The sequence below is a fragment of the Hemiscyllium ocellatum genome, chromosome 26, assembly GCF_020745735.1.
Source record: "Hemiscyllium ocellatum isolate sHemOce1 chromosome 26, sHemOce1.pat.X.cur, whole genome shotgun sequence".
NCBI lineage: Eukaryota > Metazoa > Chordata > Chondrichthyes > Orectolobiformes > Hemiscylliidae > Hemiscyllium > Hemiscyllium ocellatum.
The window spans coordinates 47,799,871-47,819,965 of NC_083426.1; the positions used below are offsets into that span (position 1 = coordinate 47,799,871).

General features: G+C 40.7%; 1 protein-coding gene across 5 annotated transcripts in view; it reads right to left on the reverse strand.

Moving 5' to 3' along the window:
* Window positions 1-934: 934 nt before the first annotated feature.
* The window catches only part of csde1 (cold shock domain containing E1, RNA-binding), a 100,060-nt gene continuing 80,899 nt past the window's right edge, over window positions 935-20,095 (reverse strand). For all 5 annotated transcript variants that reach the window (XM_060845592.1, XM_060845596.1, XM_060845594.1 and 2 more), the window contains 5 exons: window positions 18,803-18,922; window positions 17,266-17,444; window positions 8,202-8,365; window positions 5,396-5,528; window positions 935-1,832 (listed from right to left, as the gene is read on the reverse strand). In XM_060845592.1, coding sequence (XP_060701575.1) covers window positions 1,785-1,832; window positions 5,396-5,528; window positions 8,202-8,365; window positions 17,266-17,444; window positions 18,803-18,922 — 644 coding nt within the window. In that variant the 3' untranslated portion in view covers window positions 935-1,784. The remainder of the gene's footprint in view (window positions 1,833-5,395; window positions 5,529-8,201; window positions 8,366-17,265; window positions 17,445-18,802; window positions 18,923-20,095) is intronic.

The window sequence follows — 20,095 nt, forward strand, 5'->3', positions numbered from 1 at the left end:
AAACCATGCTGTAAAACCCAGCAATTAAGCTATGTCACCATTTCAAGTGATTGGTGTTTTTGGTTGGATGCAGCTCTTGGAAAGCAGCTGGATATCTTACCACATTAAAAATGCAGTACAAAAATGCTACTCATCTTTAAGTTAGTTAGATAAAGAATGTGGCGAGACAGGGTGGATCATATACGGGACAGTCCTGTCAAACTGACTGATCTGTTAGTGTAGCAAATTTTATCCAATACTTTTAACTTGGAATAAATAAAAAATGCCTTTTACCTCATTTCACACCTCATGCATGCCACACCATGTCAGGGATTCGTGTCAGGCTATATTGATGTTTAGTTGATGGCAAGGCAGTTGCTCTTTTCAGAACATGCTCTGGATGTAACATTTTTGGTGGGCAGCACGGTGGCAGTGGTTAGCACTGCTGCCTCACAGCGCCTGAGACCCGAGTTCAAATCCCGACTCAGGCGACTGACTGTGTGGAGTTTGCCCGTTCGCCCCGTGTCTGCACGGGTTTCCTCCGGGTGCTCTGGTTTCCTCCCGCAATCCAAAGATGTGCGGGTCAGGTGAATTGGCCAGGATAAATTGCCCGTAGTGTTAGCTAAGGGGTAAATGTAGGGGTATGGGTGGGTTGCACTTCGGCGGGTCGGTGTGGACTTGTTGGGCCGAAGGGCCTGTTTCCACACTGTAAGGAATCTAATTTTACTTGAAGTTTTTCATAATTTCAGGTGGAAAAATTCCTCCTTGTGCTCAATTTATTCACACATGCCATGTCCTGAAGTTACTAAATTAAACTATTTAAATTCAGTAAAACCAATGGAAGAATCTCATACAATGTCCAGTGATCCAGGTAGACAAAGTCAATTTAAGATTTCAAACTTTATGGTAAAACTTTTTATTCTAGTTTTTCATGACCATTAACAGGGACACAGGAGAAAGCCAGGTGTTTTATTTTCTTTCTTGCAAGAACAAAGCAATCTCCCAGTTTAGACAAACCCCAAACTGTGAGCAGAGGCGAAACAGAAACAGGGTACTGCCTCTGTCCCACATCAACAATTAAATTCCTGATCTTATTTGGTATAATAACACAGACCAGTTATTTGATTACTAACGCTTGATATCAACTAGTCTCCCTGTTTCTATGCAAAAGGCATATATACAGTACCAACAATTAACATTTCCACCTTGATGCATTAATATACTTTTTTAAAAAAAGTCAGCCGTTCTTTTTCATTCGGCATTACACAGGGTGCCCTTTGTGGGAATAACAGTGATATTTGTTTTTAGGCACAGATCTGTTAGTTTCTGGAATAGGGTTCCAAGGCTGCAGTGCTCCACAGCATCAAACTTGTTTTTAAAGATTTAAATGAAAGCCAGCACTCATGGCACTCGAGTGTTTCAGATTTTTTTTTTCCTAACATATAAAGGCAAATAAACTTAAATTCAAATTAGCACTGATGTAAGATGCTGTTTGATTTTAAATCAAGCTCCTATAAGGTTGAGAGACTAATAAGGCTTCCTGCTTATTCACTGCCCCGAGCCTGTGCGTTACCTTTTTTGTATTTTTTTTGTTTTTGCTTCATTTTGTATTTTTTTTAAGCTTTTGATAAAAGCACAGACAAGTTGTAGAACTGAAGATTTGCTTGAAAATATAGGTTAACTGTGTTCCATTTGGGACTGGGAAACACAGAGGGTAGTAGAGGCAGACTAATCTTGCGTAAACCCTCCCCTCCCCGAAGATACTGCATTGGGTAATGTGCTTGCTGGGGGAAGAGAAAAGAAAATCAATCGATGACTCCAGCTTGACGAATCTTTCTCTCTGCAATGAATCCCTGTAAGTAACAAAACAAATGGTTAATTTCTGAACTTCTGCAGCAAACTGATACAGCAGAAACAAGTTGATAAATTAAGACTTCAGAATTACAACTTTCATAAGTCAACTCTGCAGTTTTCTTGCCAAAGATAATAAAATTCAGAAGCTAAATTCTTCACACTTCAAAGCCACAATTGCCAAACTTTACGCTGATCTCAAATACCTTGCAGGCTTCATTTGCAGGTCAAATGCATGGTAAATTTGATTTACAGCAGGAAGACTAGAGGTTGACAAACGTGGTGCCACTGTATAAGAAGGGCGGTAAAGACAAGCCAGGGAACTATAGACCTGACTTTGGTGGTGGGCAAGTTGTTGGAGGGAATCCTGAGGGACAAGGTGTACATGTATTTGGAAAGGTAAGGACTGATTCGGGATAATCAACATGGCTTTGTGCGTGGGAAATCATGTCTCACAAACTCGATGGAGGTTTTTTTGAAGAAGTTACAATGATGATGGAGGGCAGAGCAGTAGATGTGATCCATATGGACTTCAGTAAGGTGTTCGACAAGATTCCCCATGGGAGACTGATTAGCAAGGTTCGATCTCATGGAATACAGGGAGAACTATCCATTTGGATACCAAACTGGCTCAAAGGTAGAAAGACAGAGGGTGGTGGTGGAGGGCTGTTTTTCAGACTGGAGGCCTGTGACCAGCGGAGTGCCATAAGGATCGGTGCTGGGTCCTCTACTTTTGTCATTTACATAAATGATTTGAATGCAAGCATAAGAGGTCCAGTTAGTAAGTTTGTAGATGACACCAAATTGGTGGTGTAGAGGACAGCGATGAAGGTTACCTCTGATTACAACAGGATCTTGACCAGATGGGCCAACGGGCTGAGAAGTGATAGATGCGAGTTTAATTTGGATAAATGTGAGGTGCTGCACTTTGGGAAAGCAAATCTTAGCAGGACTTATACACTTAATGGTAAGGTCCTAGGAAGTGTTGCTGAAAAAAGAGACCTTGGTGTGCAGGTTCATAGCTCCTTGAAAGTGGAGTTGCAGGTTGATAGGATAGTGAAGGTGGTGTTTGGTATACTTTCCTTTATTGGACAGACTATTAAGTACAGGAGTTGGGAGGTCATGTTGCGGCTGTACAGGACATTGGTTAGGCCACTGTTAGAATATTGCATGCAATTCTGGTCTCCTTCCTATCGGAAAGATGTTGTGAAACTTGAAAGGGTTCAGAAAAGATTTACAAGGATGTTGCCAGGGTTGGAGGAGTTGAGCTATCGGGAGAGGCTGAACAGGCTGGGGCTGCTTTCTCTGGAATGTCGGAGGCTGAGGGGTGACCTTAGCGGTTTACAAAATGGAGGGGTATGGATAGGATAAATAGTCAAAACGTCTTTTCCCTGGGATCGGGGAGTCCAGAACTAGGGGGCATAGGTTTAAAGTGAGAGGGGAAAGATATAAAAGAGTCCTAAGGGGCAACTTTTTCACGCAGAGGGCGATACGTGTATGGAATGAGCTGCCGGAGGAGGCTGGTACAATTGCAACATTTAAGAGGCATTTGGATGGGTATATGAATAGGAAGGGCTTGGGGCAGGTGGGACTAGATTGGGTTGGGATATCTGGTCGGCATGGATGGATTGGAAGGGTCTGTTTCCATGCTATACATCTCTATGACCCAATTGTGCTATGCAGACAAACACAATTACTGAAACCAGAGACTTGGTCGCTTCCTGAATTTCTGCCCTCTTCTGGTTCTACAGAGGGCAGCAGATCAAAGGTACCAAATAACAAAGTGATTGTCAATGCTGACTGTTGGCAGGCCATGAGACAGAACAGTCAGGAAGAGGATCTTTTATAGTCTTCCTCAGCCAAGTATACTGTGACTAAGCATAATGTGACCACTGTGATCCCTCTGGGGTTTCAGTACTAAGTGGCCAAGCCTACACACTGCACATGCTAAACTTAAAATAAAGTGTGCAATATAACCAGGAGGACTACTTCTCAGCAGAAAAGATTACACCCATGAGATGATTTGTGCTGTGTCCTAAAAATTCAGGAATTTATTTCTCTTTAGAACAGAGTTGTGTTATGTTCTCAGGTAATCTTTTTACTAGAGCTTCCAGGTGCTTGGGGATGGTCATCTGGATGAACTCTTAGTAGTTTGGTTTTTGAAGGGACACAATCAAACTGTTATCAGATGACTGAAATCTCAGTCATCTAATTTTATGCTGGTATCCCTGTAGTTTATAATAAATGTCAACTCTTACTTCGCTTGTATTTCTCCAAGAGACCCCTCATACGTGCTCTGTCAAGCATACAGCATTTGGTTTCTGCCCAAGTTTGAGGTGCAATAGCTGTGTATCTCTAACTCAGAAAATAGCCCCAGTTCAGATTTTCAGTTTGCACTATAGCTGAAACAGTATCCCAAAGCTTGGAGAAAATAAAAGCAGTTTCATACTCTTGCACCACTAATGTCTAATAGAAAACATAATGGAGGTTAAGGGAGGCTCAAAATCGACTCAACCGAAACATCCTGTGCAATCAAATGTTGTGGACTCATCAGCTTAGGGTCATAGACCAGGAAGTAAAAATGAAATCTGGACATCTTGATGCAAATACACACCTTAAATAACTGGGAATTAAAAACAAGCAGCAAACATTTGCATCACAGGCAACTCAATCGTTGACATAACTACAGTAAAAACAAACCTGTGATGTAGTTGCTGGTGCTGTTAAAATATCTGTTATGGGAGGTAAATTTCAGCTGCAGATAGTTTAGCAACTATATTGACATCTATTGGTTCATTCACAAAACCAATAGCTCTGAACACAAGATCATATTAACTGATGACAAGCTGAAAACTAGAATGCTTTTGAATCCCTAATGACTGCTCTGATCTAAGTCAGGATAGGAAAGCCAATCTTTTGTGCTGGATTTACCTATTCAGCTGGACTGCCTCTGTGGGACTTCTAAACAAAACTCCAATGTTCCTCAAGTTTTATAAAGAGGCAGGTGATGTAATAAGGGGGTTGGTGATGGGATCTGGTTTCTGCTCAACTTCTGCTGCCATTCACGGGGCTTACAACAGTTAAAAAGGCTATTCACAGAAGGTGCTGGCAACTTTGAAACTATATATTGTACTGAGTGCCTTTAATATAGTTAAGAAATGTGAACCACAAATCAGCATAGGTTGAAACGGTACTTCAGTTTTTAAAATGTCCTGAAAAATACAGGTTTGATACTAATAAGAATAAAAAGTTGAAACAATGCTAGTTTTGGCATTTCCACAGAGATAAACCTCATGAATAATCAAGCAACATGTTAAAATCCCAGGCCCATTTGACCTGAATCATAATTGTACTTTTCAGTAAGATTTAATAAAACAATCAAGCAATTGCAATGTTTTGGGAAAAGGAACAACAGTTTGGAATCTTGATTACAACCACAATTCAAATCAGTGAGGAGCGAGAGGTCAGACTTGAGCAAACTATTAAAATGTAGGTTCTAACACAAATTACTCATGAGCTTATCAACCAGCTGATTAAAAGTTCTCACCGCCATTACAGTATTTACCTTTGAGTTATCAGGTCCCTTTGGTTGGCGAAGCACGACCAGTTTTGGAGCGCTTGCGTCATCCAATGTGATGCTCTTCAAACGATGTACTAAACGGTCAGGACGTGGAGCTGCCACAGGTCGAGGGCCCTCACTACACACAAAAACAAAACAATCCAGTGAAACCTACTACATACTAAACAAGTGAGAACATTTTTGCTTTGCACTCAATTTGCAAGTGCATTTTGACAGAAGAGAGGGATTTAGGGAAGAGGCGTGCAATTAAGGGCTAGTCCTGGCTGGCTAAGTTAGAAGTCTACATAGTGCATTTCAAATGGAACCTTTTGTGCTTTCACCTTAAGGACAGGATCCTATGGATAACATTTCACCTCAAAGACAGTACCTCCATAATGCAGCACCTCCTTGTTAATTAAAGTATCAAGGGGGGGGGTTTGAACCCACAACCTTCTGATTCAGATAACACTCCATATTGTGACCTCTGCATAAAAAAAGCTAATGTTTTGATTTTCTAAAAAAAAAGAAAATCATGGTAGGTTGGTTAGCAAGGTTCAAATCACATGGAATACAGGGAGAGCTAGCCATTTGGGTACAGAACCAACTCAAAGGGAGGCAAGGTGGTGGTGGAGGGTTGCTTTTCAGACTGGAGGCCTGTGACCAATGGTGTACCACAAGGATCACTGTGGGTCCAATGCTTATCATTTATAAAAATGATTTGGATATGAACGTAGGAGGTATGACACCAAATTTGGAGGTCTAGTGGACAAAGTTTACCTCAGAGTACGAGACCTTGATCGGATGGGCCGAGGAGTGGCAAATGGAGTTTAATTTAGATAAATGTGAGGTGCTACATTTTGGAAAGGTAAAACAGGGCAGGACTTATACACTTAAATGGTAAAGTCCTTGGGAATGTTGCTGAACAGACACCCTTGAGTACAGGCACATACTTCCTTTAAAAATAGAGTCACAATGAAAGCCATGTTTGCTACTCTTGCCTTAAATGTGGAGTGCATTGAATATGAGTTAGTAGGTCATGTTGTAGCTGTACAGGACACTGGTTAGACCATTTTTGGAGTGCTGCATTCAGTTCTGGTCTCCTTGCTATAGGAAGTATATTGTGAACCTTGAAAGGGTTACAAAAGGACTTAAGGATGCTGCAGGGTTGGAGGGTTTGAGCTACAAGGGGAAGCTGAACAAATTGGGGCTATTTTCCCTGGAGTAAAGGATGAGTGGTTTTATGAAGGTTTTATAAAATGAGGGACTTTGATAGGGTGAATAGTCTAGGTCCTTTGTCCAGGATAGGGGAGTCCAAAACTAGAGGGCCTAGGTTTAAGGTGAGAGGGGAGAAGATTTAAAAAGAGAGCGAAGGGACAATGTTTTCACACAAAGAATGCATGTATGGAATGGGCTGCCAGAGGTCATGGTGGAGGCTGGTACAATTACAAGATTTAAAAGGCATCTGGATGGGTATAAGAATAGCAAGCGTTTAGAGGGATGGGGCCATATGTTGGCATATAGGACTCGATTTAAGATACCTAGTCAGCATGGATGCTTTGGAACAAAGGGTCTGTTTCTTTGACTGAAAATTATCTTTTATAAAAAAACAAAAACTGATCTGACTGTGCTCTCACTATTCTATTAGAGTCAGAGTCAGATGTACAGCATGGAAACAGACCCTTTGGTCCAATCCATCCATGCCAATCAGATATCCCAAACCAATCTACTCCCACCTGCCAGCACCCGGCCCATATCCCTCCAAACCCTTCCTATTCATAAACCCATCCTAATGCCTCTGAAATGTTGCAATTGTACTAGCCTCCACCACATCCTCTGGCAGGTCTCTTTGTTCAGCAACACTCCCTCGGACCTTACCATTAAGTGTATAAGTCCTGCTAAGATTTGCTTTCCCAAAATGCAGCACCTTGCATTTATCTGAATTAGACTCCATCTGTCACTTCTCACCTGGTCCAGATCCTGTTGTAATCTGAGGTAAACTTACTAAGTGTGCCTCTTATGCTCGCATCCAAATCATTTATGTAAATGACAAAGTATTATTTGAACATCTATTTGGGAAATTGGTACAAAATAGGATTAAAAATTCACTTGTTAAATCAAGATGATACTTTCAAGGGTTTCAATTTCAAAATTTAGAATTTTAACCCAAATTACAACAAATTTTTAGATCCACCTGAAATAAATAATCTCAACTGCACCACAGAAAATCAAGCAACAGCTAATAATGGTTCTGGGAGCACACTCTACACCAATGTCAGCCTGTGCACTGAGGCAAGCTTACAGAACTCTTCTTACACTGGATAGATCCATACTTGTAGATCCAAAACATTTTGCAATAGTAGTTACAGAAAAGATGCAGTCATGTGGTATGCATGTGCAGCATCTTAAGCTATTTTTTGAATTTAACCACAAGCTGAATATTGTTGAAGTCAACCTGACAGCTTAGTAAATATTATATTTTCTATAATTTGACAGTACAAGGTTTAAGTCTATTTCTGGCTTGAAACGTTAAGAATTACTAAGCTTGGCTACAATTTGTATGTCAAATTGCAGTGTCATATAAGGAATAGATTTAACAGTTTCTGCTAAAGTGATAAAGCAAAACAAACATTAACATCAGTAATTTGGTAAAGTTTAGCTGAAGAGTCAGTGAACAGCCATAGCTAGGGTATCATTACAACATCCACAGCTAATGTATTAAATGATCACCAAATCCAGATAATTTGAGACGGAGCATCAAAACTTCTTTTTTGCTTTTCTATGCAATACATTTTTGTTTACACCAAAAGCTCACCTGACACGGAACACATTGCAGGCACTGCACTTTCCTGTACGCTGGTTTAAGATGACAGAGAACTCCACCTCATCTCCTGGCTGCAACTCAACACCATCCAGTACCTCATTCACACGGAAGAACAGCTTTTTACCATCACCAACTTCATAGTTAATGAAGCCAAACTAGAAAAACAAGGTCATCATTAGGAGAAGCATACACAAAGAAAATGGACATCATGAACAGCAACATGTAGAAATCCAGTTTGGATTACAAACTTCCTTAAAGCTTTGTGGGGCTATGCCACATTAGGTTTTCGAACTATATGCAAGCCTAAACAGTGAAATTAAAAACTGAAAGGCTTCAACAGCAACTTTGGTTATCACTCAAGTTCAAATCTAATAGCTTCAGGTTTAAATGATGTCAAACTCTGACAAGAGGAGGGGACAGAAAAGTCAGACACACGAGTAGTTATTACTCAAGGGTGGGAAGCTGACAGCTGCAGAGATAAGTGGCACCAGAAAAACAAATTTTGGTTTGTAAGTGATTAGGGAGAATGTTAATATCGCAGGGAGAGAAGAAGGCAGGCAATAATGGTACTGAGACTGCACACCTGAAAGTCTTAAAGTTGTATTCAAAATAAGCAGGCCAGTTCCTGAAGTTCATATTAGTGAAATAATATGAATAATTTTGCCTTATCCTTTAATACAAGCTAATTTGTTCAGCCCATTCATAAGATTAAATAAAACAGCCCCAAAATATTTTGCTTTGCCCATTTCTCCTGCATGGTATTGTTGGAATTAAACTTTTAACAAACTACAAAATAGCATTTGTTCATTTGCCAATTTAAAAAAATATATTTAAAAAAATGAATTCTTGAATGTCATGTACTGGTTGAAGCAGTCATCAACATTATACAGATCTACCAGCACAAGTCAGTGGAATTTGTACTCCTTAATACACCCTTTGCAAAAATGCAGCACGAATTGGATATTGCTATGGAAACCACTATTGCAGCTTGAAAGCTTGCTGCTATGGTATAGTTTGCATAGGAAAAGCTACATTACAATTTTACAAAGAAACATTAAGTCACTATACGATATTTTAAAAGTCATTCTGATAAGTGCACCTATTAAATGTATGTACTTAGACGTGATCTCAAATCTGTACATCAAATAATCCTGCACTTTGATTGACAGAAACCTTGCTTAATTCATTCCTTCTACAGCAGGTCCGATACAAAATTACACAAATACTTTATAATATATATGCATGTCAAATGCATTTGTTAACTACAGGAAATCTTCTCTGCAAAATCATAAATTCACTTATCTGCAAACAAAAATAAACATCCACGGGCAGTAAAAATCATACTCACGATTTTTAAAATGAGTTCTGCACTTGTGACTTTCATAAAGTATGAGGGCTCTCAAATGGGAACCCCACCCCCCCCCCCTCAATTCCCAAACCTCTCGCAGATACTGTATAATGACTGTACCAAATTCTGAAAGGTGCTGCCTTCTATACCAAAAATGGAAAAAAACTCCCATCTAGCACATTTTTTAATACTCTAAACCATTAAATCTTTAAAATGATAAAGTTCTGGTCTCCAAATTTGAGGAAAGACATTCTGGCTATTGAGGGAGTGCAGCGTAGGTTCACGAGGTCAATTCCTGGAATGGCAGGATTACCTTTCACTGAAAGACTGAAGCGACTGGGCTTGTATACCCTTGAGTTTAGAAGACTGAGGGGGGATCTGATTGAGACATAAGACTATGAAAGGATTGGACACTGTGGAGGCAGGAAACATGTTTCCGCTGATGGGTGAATGCCGAACCAGAGGACACAGCTTAAAAATACGGGGTAGACCATTTAGGACAGAGATGAGGAGAAACTTCTTCACCCAGAGAGTGGTGGCTGTGTGGAATGCTCTGCCGCAGAGGGCAGTGGAGGCCCAGTCTCTGGATTCATTTAAGAAAGAGTTGGATAGAGCTCTCAAGGATAGTGGAATCAAGGGTTATGGAGATAAGACAGGAACAGGAGATTAATTAGAAATAATCAGCCATGATCATATTGAATGGCGGTGCAGGCTCGAAGGGCTGAATGGCCTACTCCTGCACCTATTGTCTATTGTAATATTTATAAATCCATAATTCGAATCAAGTAGCATACAGTTTGGCAAAGGCAGCAAACCTGACTTCCACACAATCTTAACTGTGACCCGGATACTTACCTTGCTGTTTTCCAGATGAAGGACCTCACTTCACATTTCCCTCTTTCAATGCCTCAAGTTCAGTAACTCCATGAAACTGCCTGATGTGGCTGACATCCCTGACTCTTACACTTGTAAGATGCATGTCCAGCTGCAGCTGTTTGACTTCATGATTCTGGAGCTGCAGATGGACTCATTGTGGAGCATCCACAATGGTCGTGGATAGCAAGTTTAGTGAACTGTACACCACAGATTAGAATTGCTGAGGGAGACGATGAATAGATGACCAAAAGGCAGAAAAAGAGTAGGAAGGCAGTGCAGGTGTCCCCTGTGGTCATATTCCTCCAAAACATGTAAATCAGTATTGGGGAGATGGCTCATCAGGGCAGGGCAGGAGTTGCCAGGAACATGGCACCATGATGGGCACTGCTGTTCAGAAGGGCAGGAAAAAGACTCATTCTATTGCAAGGGGAGTGGATAGACGGTTCTGTGGCCAAAAGAGACACTCCCGGATGGTATGTTGCCTCCCAGGTGTTCGGGTCAGGGATGTCACCAATTGGCTACAGAGCATCTGGAAGGGGAGAGTGAACAGCCAGTTGTCGTGGTGCACCAAGGCACCAATGATAAGTAAAAAAAAATGCGACGAGGTCCTGAAAACAGAATTCAGGAAGCTAGGAGACAAGTTAAAGAGGAGGACCTCAAAAGGTAGCGATCTCAGGATTGCAAACAGTGCCACATGCTAGCCAGGGTAGTGATGAAAGAATAGGCAGGACGAACACGTGGCTTAAGGGATGGTAATAGGAGGGAGGGGTTCAGATTTGTGGGACATTGAGACTGGTTCTGGTGAAGGCGAAACTATTACAAATTGGATAGTCTATTTGCAGTCTGGTTCAGATGTAATGTCCATGGGCGAGTTTTGCTACTGCTGTTGGAAGGGGGTTTACACTAATGTGGCAGGGGGCTGGGAACCAGAAGGGAAGAGGAGTAGACAGTGAGGTGGAAACTAGAGACCGTGAGGATCACGAAGTTAGCATTAATAAAGGGAAAGAGTAGGCAGAGAGCAGATGAACACAAAAGAACTGGTGGCCTGAAGTGCATATACTTTAAAGGAGGAGTATATTGGGTAAGACATATGAACTTAGGGCTTAGATCGGTGCTTGGGAATATGATGTTATTGCGATCAGAGACTCGGTTGAAGGAAGGGCACGATTGACAACTAAAATCATGCAAGGTCATAGACACTTCAGACCAGACAGGAAGGGAAAGGGTGGGGGGGGCTGGAGAATGAGTTGCATTGCTGGTCAGGGATGTGGTAAAGGAGGACACTATGGAGGGATTGAGCAGTGAGGCATTATGGGTGGAGCTGGGGGAAAAAGAAAGAGGGTGCATTTACATTGCTGTGGCTATATTACAGGACTCCCAACAGTAAGCAAGAACAAATAGGTAAATAGATTATGGAAAAAATGTAAAGGCAACAAGGTGGTGGTGATGGGAGATTTTAAATTTTCCCAACATTGACTGCGATACACAGTGTCAGGGGTCTGGATGGGAAGGAACTTGTAAAAAGCATCCAGGAGAGTTTTCTAGAGCAGTATGTTAATAGTCCGGCGAGGGAAGGGGCCATATTGGACCTGATGTTGGGAAAAGAGCCAGGCCAGGTGGTAGACCTTGCAGTGGGGGGAATCTCTTTGGGAACAGTGACCACGATTCTGTAAGTTTCATAATACTTAGACAAAGATGAGTGTGGACCTAAGGGAAGAGTCCTTAGGCCAAGGCCAATTATATCAAAATTCAGCAGCTGGGAAATATGAATTGGGAGCAGCTATTTGAAAGGAAGTCCACATTTGATATATGGAAGGCTTTCAAATATAGGTTGAAGATAGTGCAGGATAGGTATGTACTGTTGAAAACAAGGGATAGGAAAGGCATGATTCAGGAACCATGGATGACAGGAGAAATCGTGTGACTATGTATACTTCCCTTTTTCCTCTTGGCTAAAGTCCAGGCAGTTAACAACAGAATAGGCTTTGGAGGAATATCAGGAGAGTAGAACTAATCTTGAATGAGAAATCAAGCTAACTAAAGGGATCAAGTAACTCGTGCAAGCAGAATTAAGGAGAATCCCAATGCTTTTTATACATCTAAAAGAAACAAGAGGGCAACTAGAGAAAAGGTTGGTCCACTAAAGGATAAGGAAGCAAGAAAGGTTGTGTCGAATCTGAGAAAATGGGTGAGATTCTCAATGACTATTTTGTATGTGTTCAGATGGGATCTACCCCAAGTTGCTGAGGGAGGAGAGCGGGGAAATAGCTGGGCCCCTGACGGATATCTTTGTAGCATCCTTAAACACAGGTGAAGTGCCAGAGGACAGGAGGATTGCTAATGTTGTCTCCCTGGACAAGAAGGGTAGTAGGGATATTCCAGGTAACTACAGGCCAGTGAGCCTGATGTCAGTGGTCGGGAAGTTGCTGGAAAAGGTACTGAGGGACAAGATTTATTTATATTTGGAAGAGAACGGGCTTATCAGTGATAGTTGATACATGAAAGAAGGGCTGTAGATGTCATATGCGTGGACTTTAGTATGGCGTTCGATAAGGTTCCCCGGAAAAAGCGAAGTCACACTGTGTTCAGGATATTCTAGCTCGGTGGATAAAGAACTGGTTGAGCAATAGGAGAGAGATTGTTGAAGGGAGTTTCTCAAAATGGAGAAAGGTGACCAATGGTGTTGCACAGGGGTCAGTGCTGGGGCCACTGTTATTTGTAATATACATGAACAATCTGGAAGCATTGTTGGCATGATCAGTAAGTTTGCAGATGACAAAGATTTGTGGAGTAGCAGAAAGCATAGCAAACTGTCAAAGAATACAGGAGAATATAGACAGACTGGAGAGTTGGGCAGAGAAGTGGCAGATGGAGTTCAATCCAGACAAATGTGAGGTGATGCATTTTGGGAGGTCTAATTCTAGAGCAAGCTATACTGTAAGCGGAAGAGGCTTGGGAACAATTGATGAGCAGAGATCTGGGAGTATAGGTTCATTGTAACATGGTGGCTGCATAGGTGAAGAGAGTGGTCAAGGAGGCATATGATATGCTTGACTTCAGACAGGGTATTGAGTATAAGAGCTGGCAGATCATGTTAAAACTGTAGAAGACTTTGACTGCATTTAGAATACTGAATACAATTCTGGTCGCCACATTACCAAAAGGATGCGGGTGCTTTGGAGAGGGTGCAGAGGTTTATGAGGATGTTGCCTGGTATGGAAGGTGCTAAATCATGAAGGGTATAGACAGGGTGGATAGAGAAGCTTTTCCCCCAGGGTGAAGGATTCAGCAATGAGAGGTCACACGTTCAAGGTGAGGTGTGAAAGGTTTAAGGGGGATACACGCAGAAAGTACTTTACACAGAAGTTGATAGATGTGCCTGGAACACATTGCAAGCAGAGGTAGTAGAGGCAGGCACAGAAGATTCATTTAAGGAGCATCTGGACAGATGCAGGAGGAGGTGGGGAGCAGAGGGATACAGATCCTTGGGAATTGGGCGATAGGTTTAGACAGTGGATTTGTATAGGCTCAGGCTTGGAAGGGTGTTCCTGGGCTGTAAAATTTGTTTCTTTCTTCTTTGCCTGGATGTATTGCTGGATATTGCATTCAAACCTTTGGTACATTTATTTTAAACTATAACTACATTCGTGATGATGGATACTAAATGACCAACCTCACTGTGCAATTTTACTGCAAAAGATTAAATGCTCAAGCTTTTTAAAAAAAAAGTTAGGATTTTTCATCTGCAAGAGGGCCAGCAGACAGTATAAAGTGGATAAGTAGTAAACTCTTAGCTGCAATCAATGTTACAAGCAGAGTCAGTAATTGGGGAAAGTGGGAGCTTGCATCAACTGTAATGCAAGGAAAGGCAAAGTTTAATTAACTTAATTCAGATGAAAAATCTGGAAATTAACACTTCAGAATTTACCACTACAGCAAGTCTTCCAACTTCTAGTTGCATATAAATTAATGCTATCACAACCTTTAGGCTAATGTCACTAATGCTTTTTTGAAAAAAAAGCATGCACAAAATAGGTTGTCCATTTGTGTACCAGAATTTAAAGCAAAGTTTGGGAGAAGATTTGTAGCCCGGGTGCTCGTTGTTGTGGTTCTGTTCGCCGAGCTGGGAGTTTGTGTTGCAAACGTTTCGTCCCCTTTCTAGGTGACATCCTCAGTGCTTGGGAGCCTCCTGTGAAGCGCTGAGGAAGTCACCTAGAAACAGAAACGGGGACGAAATGTTGGCAACACAAACTCCCAGCTCAGCGAACAGAACCACAACAGAATTTAAAGCACTTAAGTTTTGTTGCATACAGCCCGCTGTCATCCCTTTTGAAAGGAATGCCAAGTATTTTGGATGGTAAATAAAATGAAACCGGAGCAGGAAGAGGTCATACTGCCTTTCAGCCTCCTCTGATAGTCAATAAGATCTGACTGTACTTCTACATAACTCCACTTTCTAAACTAATTCCTTGGGAATAAGGGATTCAAGTATAGGACAAGTAATGGGTATAGAATCATGATCTTGTTGAATATCTTGGGTGGTTTGAGGGGACTCAATTTATATTTGTGCTCTTTCACAGCCAAAATACTCTATCCCCACATCCTTCAAGTCCTTACTATACCAAAAATCTGGTCTTGGATTTACTTACTCAGCATCCACAGCAGTGAGGTGGAGAATTTCAACAGACCCACAATTTTATTTCTCATCAGTTCTAAATGGCTGACCTATTCTTTGACTGTAGCCCTAGCTCTAAGCTCTTCAGTCAGGGACAGCCACTTCACAACACCAGCCATCCAAGAATGGTGTTTCAGTGTGATTTTCTCACTAACCTAAATGACTTCAGTTTAGCTGCGCAGCAGTTATAACTTACCTAACAGGGATTCTCAAACTGTGGACCCAGTGGAACTTCAACCAAATGCTAAAAGCTATGCCACTGTCACACCGCACCCCCAAAAGATCTGTTAATTGACCTAGCCAGCCAAACTCTGAAGCTTGAATGCAGTGACTGTAAACCTTGAAGGTGGTATACTGTTCCATCCACAAAAATTTAGTTAACAGCCTCTTCTTTCCGGCCACCAACTCCTCTCAAAAATCCTCAACCTACAAAGAGAACTGCATTAAGTCTCAAATACACTTGTTCACCATAAACACAGCAGAATACTGCCTTGAACTGTAAAGCCTCAAAAACGGACCTCTGTGGCACCGTCAACTTGTACAAAATGAGAACAGTTGACTCAAATTGATAATATTCATTCAACAAGTTATCTACCTACACGTCCAACACCAAAAGGGGCTGTGCTGAAAGGAAAATGGCATTTTTACCAACATTGCCCTAGAATACACAAACTGATCAGTCACTGAGCATCAGAACAAGCTCAAGGGACTCCGAATGACCCACTCCCATTCCTATGCTTAAAAAAATGAAATGAATTGTGACAAATTATTTGAATCACCAGTTAACAGCTATTCAATACTGTGTCACAGCCACAACTATAACCGAATATAGTGAACAAACATTAGTTCACAAAATAAAGTGTACAGCTGGATTCATACTGAAATCCTAGCAGCAGACAAGTTAACGATCTCAGAGAAACCAAACTGCCCACTTGGCCCCCAGTAAAGATTCCCACCCACCTGGGTAACTCGTGGTCCTATCTTCCAGAATCAACAAGAAAGTTGTCAAAATTTCACAGGCAAATTATCACAAAGTTAGCCACTTACTGGACGACTTCACAAATATTCATTGTTGTGTGCACTGACTCATCTGAAAACAGTAGAGCTTTTCCACAAGTGCTGTTAATTTACACTACTGACACCACTGGAGCTTAACCTGTATTCTCAACTGAGGTGAACATGCAGTTTCAGCAAACTGGACAAATCCCAGCTTCAGATGTCCCGACTGACTTTCCCCACTCACTCATTGTTACAGTGACAATGTCCACCATCAGCCTAACATTGCTGACAACAGATTTTGTAATTAATACTAGGATCTTCCCAGTAACTATCATATTCTGCATTTTACACACTAAGCCATCAATTTATGTACAATCTAAGAAAATCTGTACCAATATTCTTTCAATAACATTTTGAACAGATATTTTGCAGCTTGCCAGTTTGAGGTTCATCTGTTGTCATTAGAATATATGTTGGAGCTTAAGAATTGACAGCCATGCTTATAAAAGCTACCAGGAACATTTTTCCCCTCCAATACTGGCTACAAATCAAAAATAAAACACCCAACCCAAAGAAACACATGTTAATAATCTTTCTATACTAAAGTTCACTGCAGTACTTCATTATTTTCACTGCTATGGTAATTACCAGGACCATCAGTCCAGTATAGTTAAGTTCTCTTTAATTCCAATGCATTTATATTTCATTTTTAAAACTCTTATTTGTACTATATTACCATGTAATTAAATGCATGCACTCAAAACATTAACATTCAGCTCTGTCCATCTCTGAACTAGCCACAATAACCATCCTGATGAACAGCTTATGCTCAAAACGCTAACTTTCCTGCTCCTCAGATGCTGCCTGACCAGCTGTGCTTTTCCAGCACCACATTCAGACAATAACCATCCAGCTCAGGTAAAGCAAAACATTAGAAAAAAGGGCCCAACTCTCCTCCTCTACACCACCCAGATATACACAGTTAGAGGAAGAATTTTAAGGCTACCTAAAAATTGTAATTGCTTCGTGGACAGTGCCTCACTCAATAAGGGAAGAACACAGTTCACGCAAGTTCTATTGAGAAAAAATTCTACAAACCCCCAATATCTGCTTAACTGAAGTGTGTGTGTATAATGTAATGCCAAGTTAACACTCACCTGGTCTTTCACACAATCCACAGTGCCTCTTCGTAAAGGTGTGGCATCATAGGCCAATTTCTGTCCTGTTAGGGTCACAGTGCATAGCTGGAATTTGACAGTTTCCCCCTTCTGAAGGCAATCTGTTTTGTTCGCCAAACTAATGATGCCAAAAGGATACACCTCTCCTTTCATTGGCCCTGCAAGAACATAGCAAATCCTTAATACTTAAAAACATTAAAATGTGTGCTGAAAAGTAATATTTAAGACCAGTGTATGACAAGTTAATTTAGTGCTTCACAAAAACTACCCGAACAGTTCTGGATTAGCACGTTAAAAATGGCTTCTTGGCCAACAGTCATCTTCAGTACAGCAGTTGCTTTTGAAATGTTGTAATTATGTAGAAAAATATTGCAAGAATTTAGAAAACTATTTTAAACCAAAATATTGAAAGATGCTTCACATTAATGCAATCATAGATGAAAAGATGGTTACAAAGAGGCAATTCCCAAGAGATGGAGATGTAAAGGTTTAGGCAAAGCTTGCAGCCTAGATTTAGCCAACATGTACAGAATAGTTGGACTGAATTAAAATTATTTGAGAAATTACACAAACTTGGGATGTACAAGGTGGTAAAGGGGATGACTTGGCAGAGGTTTAGGATATTAAATTAAACAGAAAACAGTTTCAGCTATTTGGGGAATCTGAGATTGCAGACCTAACAGGAGTGAAATTAGAAGCTAGCTTCACACAAATTTGGAACACTTTTCCACAAAACAGCAACTGACGTGAAATAAATTGTTACTTTCAACAGGAGATTGATGAATTCTTGTTAATCAGATATATTACATGAACACACAGCAAAGGCAGGTTTTGAAGTTGGATTGCAGATTAGTAATTATTTAATTGAATGGCAGAATAGACTTAAAAAGGACTAAAAGACATCCCCAATTGCTAAAGATGAGAGAGACCAATGGATAGAAGACAAAAAGCTAGAATCAAAATGGCCAGGGGGGGTTACAGAAATGGAAATAGAAAAGTCCATAAACAAGTGCAAATTATAACCTAACCAAAATCCATAATTATCCAGAGGCATTAGTCTCGTAGCAATGTCACTAAACTTGTAACCATACTAAGGATAATGTTTTGGGAACATGGGTCTGAATTCCACCATGGTAGATGGTGAAATTTGAATTCAATAAAAGCAATGCAGAAAAGTTATTCTAATGACAACCATTTAACCTTCACTGATTGCTGTAAAAATCCATCTGGTTCACTAATATACTTTAGGGAACAGAATCTACCATCCATTTGGTGTGGCCTAGTTTGGACTTGACTCATTTTGAAACTCCCTCTAAAATGACCCACCAAGCCACAATTCAACAGCAACTTAGCTTGGGCAACAAATGCTAACATGATCCATACTCCATGTAAGAATAATGAAGAGGGTCACTAAATTGGAGTGACTGCACCATGTTCAGTTAATTGCTCAATATAGTTTTAGACATTAATCACAGAGTCCAGACATGCTACAAAAAAATTCACAACATAACCTCACCTTCTTCTGTAATCTCAATAAGTCCCTGATATTCAGCCTGTTGGGGATCCACACTGCGCAATGGCCTCACCACTTTACCAGTATAGACAGTCGGATACACTTCATCACTTGGACCGTTCACTGTTTTAAAAAAAAACATTAGCAGCCTGGCTTTTTTTTTTAAAAGTAGCAATAGAAACCTGGTATTCAAGTAAGAATTCAACTTTCCAAGATATCTTAAACCAATTCTGAAACAAAAATGCTTTTTAAAATAAAAAGACCAAAAGACAGATACGAGGGATTTGCAATTATCATTCATCATATTTTTAAGTGAGGGAAATCGGGGTACTTTGTAGTTGTTTTACCCTTCGTGGAATTACCCTCGATTTCAACACAAAATGATCCAAGGCCTCGTCATCTAACCTGATCAGAGCAAACATTTCAGACAAAAGCTAACAATGTTTCATGCTGTGTTGAAACGCAACAATGCTTCAACATTTTAGATGAAAGTGAAATCTCCAAAATTTCCCTGGTTTGTGCTGCAAATCAAATAGCTGTTTGGCAACAGAGGTGGAGGTAGAGGCTGACTCATCCAAGAATTGGATCGATGCCCTGGAAACCAGTTCCATGGCTTGCTTGATCTGGTGGATGACCTTGAGAACAAGGGCAGAAGAAAGAAACTTTGCATTTTTGGCATGCCAGGGGGACAGTCTATGAGCAGCCAGTGGAATTCTTTAAGAAGTGAAATTCTTTAAGAAGTGGCTCTCTGAAGGATAAAGATTGAGGGCGCCCATTGGATCACAGCACGAAGGCCAGGAATGGGCAGCACCTTTGCCCTGTCCTGGTACAATTCCATCATTATAAAGACAAACTGAGTCGTGGAAGCTTCCAGAGTTCAAGGGAAAGATCAGAGGGCTCCAGGGTCATGTTTTTCCCAGACTTTTCAGCAGCAGTGATTAGGAAAAGGAAGGCCTAACACATCAAGAAGAGACCGACTGCGCTTGGGATCCAGTACTAAGATTGTAATAGATCTGTACATTTATTTGACTTGTCAGAGGAAGTGAGAAACTGGTGTGTACACTTAAGCTGTATGACTGAAAAGACATAACAGTTGCTCTGGTTTGTCCTCATTTACAGGGGACTTGAGAAGTCTACTTCTATTGGTAATAAGTTGTGTTAAATTATGCACGGGATGGATAGATAGAAAATTTACCTTTTATTTCTGAATTCCACCAAGGGATGGTGATGTATTTACTTTAAACTTGTGTATAATTACGAATCCTGTGTTTTTTCCTACAAAGTTGCCTGTGTTTG